The 5242-nt window shown below is 31.3% G+C and overlaps 1 protein-coding gene across 1 annotated transcript; it reads left to right on the top strand.

The window, feature by feature from the left end:
* The first annotated feature begins 707 nt into the window (after window positions 1–707).
* On the top strand, window positions 708–4714 carry LOC134235389 (HEAT repeat-containing protein 5B-like). Its single transcript, XM_062717523.1, has 5 exons — window positions 708–911; window positions 1319–1345; window positions 3253–3368; window positions 3821–4070; window positions 4536–4714. Exons 1-5 carry the CDS (start codon window positions 740–742, stop codon window positions 4712–4714), a joined length of 744 nt encoding a protein of 247 aa, XP_062573507.1. The 5' UTR covers window positions 708–739.
* Window positions 4715–5242: the final 528 nt, after the last annotated feature.

Here is a 5242-nt window from a genome sequence, read left to right as displayed (position 1 = left end):
GGATAACAATGTCAGACTTGTTTATTCAATGCACACAGACAAGTTTCATTGTTTATTTAACCAGGTGTTAGTCACAGGAAATCACTTCACGCATGAACGCACGCAGTTGTCCAGGTACAGGTAGCTTATAGCTTGGGGCAATTAGGGATTATCTTGTCAGTTTTAAGGGGTATGCAAGGTGAAACATATAGATTAACGTGATAATTGTTAGTTCTTTTATTAAAATTATAAATTAAAGACAATAAAACACTAGTCAAACCATAAAATCGGAATCCAAAGAGATCGTTTTTTTTTTTAAAAACGAAAGTAGAAAACTACAAAGCATAGCTGCATATTATGAAAAAATTAAGATGAAACAATCAAGTGTATGTCAATTATAATTTCTTTTCCCTCCCTTCTCCCAAAAGTAATATTGTATGTTAGGTATGTGCATGACTTAAGGAAATACTCACATGGCACCATCAAACCTGACAAATTTCATGACTGTAAAAAAAATAATTCTCTTTTGGATAGGTGGTATAAATTTCTGTAAATTTAGTATCTATTAGGATTTCTAATTAATTGAAATATAAATAAAAATCTCAAAAATGTTTCCAGAAACAGGACTTTAAAGTAACATCATTTTTTGTGCCATTTATATATTTTTTGTGACCTATATGTTGATTTCATGTATATACAGATAATAGTCATCTTTAAAAAAAAATTTCAGCTTCACAAATTTTGATACGTGTTTCAGTGCATGCTACAACTGGTGAATGAGGCCCCTTTCATGTACACAAGTGAGTTGGAGACAGTTAGCTCCCTTTGTTTCCGAGCCTTAGACGGCTCTAATTATGATGTCAGGTGTGCAGTGGCGAAACTTCTAGGAAATCTTATGTCAACGACTCAGAGTCCTAAAGCAGCCAGCACAGGTAAAGTTAATTACAGAAACTCGTTAAGTGTGATTTAATAGACAATCAATAGAGTTTGTGCTATGAGATATCATTTTCAATCATATTTAGTATGGTGTTAACATTTTCATTGGGTTCATTGACCAAGAAAGTAATTGAGAATTGATTTACTAATATTTGTGTCATGCACCTTCCATATGCCTGTCAGAATCTTGTAGTAAAACTTTAACTCTGACGGTTAAATTTAGGTTGAGATTCCACTTAAATGATCTTTCTCATGCATCATATTTCCTCTTTGATTGTTCACAGGTGTTCTTGAAAGTACATTTTAAAGTGCTCTTTTAGTGCATTAAAAAGATGTCCTTCCTGCACTTTAGTGTGTAGAACATGTAAGCTTGGTAAAAACCTAATTATCTCTTCTGTTTTAGGCAATTTTTCTAGGCTGAGTTTTGGAGGTATTTTAACTAATAATACACTATAAATTACCCGGTAATAATAGCTTGGTATTAGGGATGGCAATTTGGATTACTCATTCAGAACAATGGCAGTCAGTTAGAAAATAAGTAATCGGTTAGTCGGAAAAAATAAAATATATATAAATTTGAACGTAATTTTTTTAAAATTCATTTTTCAAAAAAAAAATCTTTGTATAAACGTGGATATTTCATCATTTTCACATGTGAAAAGTGTGATTTTATCAATAGTAAGAGTATATGTGCTATTTACACATATCCAAGATGACTTGATCGAATTATGCTTCTCCAGATTGAGATTGTAGGATATTAAATCAGTCATTTTGTGTTTGAAGTGTTAATAACTGTTCAAACACCATATTACCCTGACTGTCCTGTAATTCTTTAATGAGTATTGAATCACCATTGAGAACTGCAAATCAGTATGTTTGTCTTTTGCAGTTATCTATCAAATATTAAAATAATTAGCAAATAAACTTTGTAAATAAAGTTATGTATTTCAGATTTAGTTTTAATTATTGTGACAACATAGAATGAATGTATGTGGAATCTGCTTGGAAAATTATCAATGATTTTGCAGACTTAATTCCTGGTTATCTAATTTTTCCAGTCTATATTGATCATTGAAACTGAAATCAGAAATATAAGCATGTGGGTTTTTATTTAAATCAAGAATCAAGACAAATATTGAAATAAAATTTTTTAACATCAAGACTATATTCAGTCTTCTTGTATATGAATAGAGCTACCAGGTACTTAGAAAAAAGTATGTACATCAAGAAAATGCATATTTTGGAACTGACAACCAGTAAATCTGTCGGAAAGTCTTGCGGTTAACCGAATAGTGATATTGTATTCAATTGCCATCCCTACTTGGTATCTATGGGGCTTATATTAGAAATCTGCTCTTTAATGCTTAGTATATTGTATAACCTGTAATCTTTTCACTATTCAGACAATATTATAATATTGTAATAGTAAGATATCACAATTTTTTCTGCCACCCATATTCAAATCCTTTCCTTCTTTTATTTTTTGGTCAAATTTAAACCTAATTTAAAGAAAAAAGTTTTTTTTTTACTTTTACTGCTTTTAAAATCTGCTTGGTTCAGAAGCTTTATAGATATACAAAGAAAGAAACCCATTATTGTAATAGGAGAAGGTGATATTTATTGTAGTTATTAAGTAAGTAAACCACTTTGTTGCAGTATCTTAATTCTAACACAGCTGATATATTTTGATAACAGCTGGATTCAGATAACCTTCTGTTGATAAGGGTCTGTTGAATTTCTTCTTTTAAGTATATCTTTTGTTGAATATTGATATTTATCTCAAAAGTGATTAGGAACCTGAAATGTTTTTTTTGTATAAGGAACAAGTGGTACTTCTCTGTATGTTTTCTGATAACGATATCATAGATCCCCCTCTTTTTCTGAGGCTGGGATGGTAGCAATGTGGCAGATGAATGCGGAAATGTAGCTGTCTAGTTAATGGTGGGGTGGTGAGAGATAAAAGAAATCTTTTTAAGAAGTAAAAACCGTGAACTGAACCTTATCATGGAATGTAATATATAAACCTATAGAAACTGATAATTTTGATAGAAAAATAATTCCTTGCAAAATATAAATTTATAAATAATTTTCTTCTTCGTCCTTATCACTTTACTTCATTATTTTAAAGGAAAAATTATGACCCTGAGTTTATCCGTAAGAGTTCAATGCAAGATTTTAACGTAACAAATATATGAACATTTAGAGACTAAGATATATGAAGCATTAGATTAAGTTTTGGGTGCCAATGGACCAGAAAGAGAGAAAAATTATATGAAAGAGAAGTTACAGACTCATCATAGATTATGAGATAACGAAAATATATTTTTTTCTTGACAGCTAAATGGAAGCAGCCCAAACTTGAAGATGTATTGAATCTGTTGTCTGTTGGCTTTTTGAAAGGAGGAATAGGGAGTGGAAATATCAATAGAGAAATTCGAGTGGGAGTCACACATGTAAGTCAGACCAAAACAGATGGACAGATATAATGTAAATGATAACATTCAGCAATGAAGAGTCGCATTGTTCAAGTATAAACCTGGTGATCTCAGACATAATAATGTCAATTTTTGTATTAACATATCAGCAGTCATTCAAATGAATGCAAATATTTTTAATAACTGTATACAGGGAAATTTTTGCTCCTGTTTTATTTTCACTGTTTTTTCCCTTTCACAGACAAGTGAATATAAAATGGGACAAATTCAAAGAACACAGTATAATTTCTTAGACAAAACTTTGACTCGGCGAATTCAAAATGGGCAAAATTCTTTGCAAGTGTAAATGGATGAATAATAATATGAGGAGAAAATAACCCTGTGTACAGTATCTGATCCTTTCAGTATATAAACAAGTCTATCTATTATGAAATTTATATAAGTATCTAGTATTTGAACAAATTTTACAGGCCTATATAGAGTTTGTGAAGTCCATGGGGGGCCTGTGGCTGGAGAGAAATATTTCCGTGTTCCTGAACCACATCTTTGATCTGGTGGCCAACCCCAAGGCGACGCCCACTCATGTGGATGCTGTATATGCCAGGAAGTGTGTTCTGTTCATCATAAGGTCGGCCATCGGAGGACTGTTAGGAGAGAAGGCTCAAATAGCAGCAGCCAAGGAGATATCTCAAATCATTGTCAAGCAGATGAATATTGTTGGTAGGTTATTTGTACAGATACAGTGAAAACTGTCTAATCCGACACCTGAATAATATGACACACTGTGAATTCTGACCTTGGATTTCTTTCCCATTTTACTATTTTCCATGTTTTTCACACTGCACAATCGGACACCCTGTCTATTCACACACAAAATTTGTCTCCCAGTGCATGTTATGTTCAAGAGTTATTTAGAATTGAAAGAAAAAGGAAATGACATTATTTAGACAAATTTTCTATCTTGTAAAATAAAAGGATTTCAGTTACAACACGGCAATTATTTTATGATGTATGAAAAATATACCCTGACTGTTCTAATTTTCTGTCAGGCTTATTTTGTGAGAGCCCTGACAGACAGTTACTTTATTCTGTAGCTATGAAACAAGTGATAAGGGGAATAATTCTTGTAATTTTTCCTGGATGTTTAATTGAATATACACTGTAGAATAGATTAATTTTTTTCAGGTTTTGTGAGTGTTTTAAAGGACAGGAAAAGGAATACCAGAATATCTAAGATAAGTTTACTAGAACTGAAGGAGTCAGCAGCTATAGGAGCTGCCAGTTTGGGGGCCAAGTCAATCAAATTTAGTCTGCCTATCAACTATCAAAACAATGCCTCTCTCTATTTCCAGGCAGAATTTTGAATGACATGACATATTTCAGGCAAAATGATGGTAAAATTCATAGGTTGCATTTTGATGTCTTTTTTTATAGCCAGGGAATATTTCTTTACATTTCTTTTAAGAAAAGGTCTAATTTAAACAATAAAATGCTTTCGTTGATTGTTAGATGTGAATTAATGTTGCAGCTTTTGTAGAAAAAAAAGCATAACCCACTTAAGTGCAAATTTAATATTATATGCTTGTATAATGTGAAATTTCATATTTATTGTTAAGTCACACATACAAAATATTTTATTTACCAATCAAGAACCCCAAAAGACATTTCAACATATGGTATACATGTACACTCAGTCTGATAAATATAGGTTATTGTGATGATTTATTGTATGATTTTTTTATGAAATAATTTTTATAAATATGCAATATTGTATGATCCTCTGTAATTTACTTATAATCCATACGATGTATTGACACATAAGGGTTGACTTCTATATAATAAGCAGATGCCTTTATGATGTATTATTATACATATACATTGTAGAACTAGTT

This window comes from Saccostrea cucullata, unplaced genomic scaffold (assembly GCF_032062105.1).
Source record: "Saccostrea cucullata isolate Sc308-1 unplaced genomic scaffold, CSIRO_AGI_Scuc_v1 ctg22057, whole genome shotgun sequence".
In the NCBI taxonomy this organism is placed as follows: domain Eukaryota; kingdom Metazoa; phylum Mollusca; class Bivalvia; order Ostreida; family Ostreidae; genus Saccostrea; species Saccostrea cuccullata.
This window is presented reverse-complemented; position numbering and strand designations above follow the sequence as displayed.

Bases quoted from the DNA above. Each gene is read 5' to 3' on its own strand.
- LOC134235389 (XM_062717523.1), top strand. From the start codon at position 740: ATGCTACAACTGGTGAATGAGGCCCCTTTCATGTACACAAGTGAGTTG. The intron at 912-1,318 runs GTAAAGTTAATT...CTTCTGTTTTAG, and splicing joins TCCTAAAGCAGCCAGCACAG to GCAATTTTTCTAGGCTGAGT. The intron at 3,369-3,820 runs GTAAGTCAGACC...CAAATTTTACAG, and splicing joins TTCGAGTGGGAGTCACACAT to GCCTATATAGAGTTTGTGAA.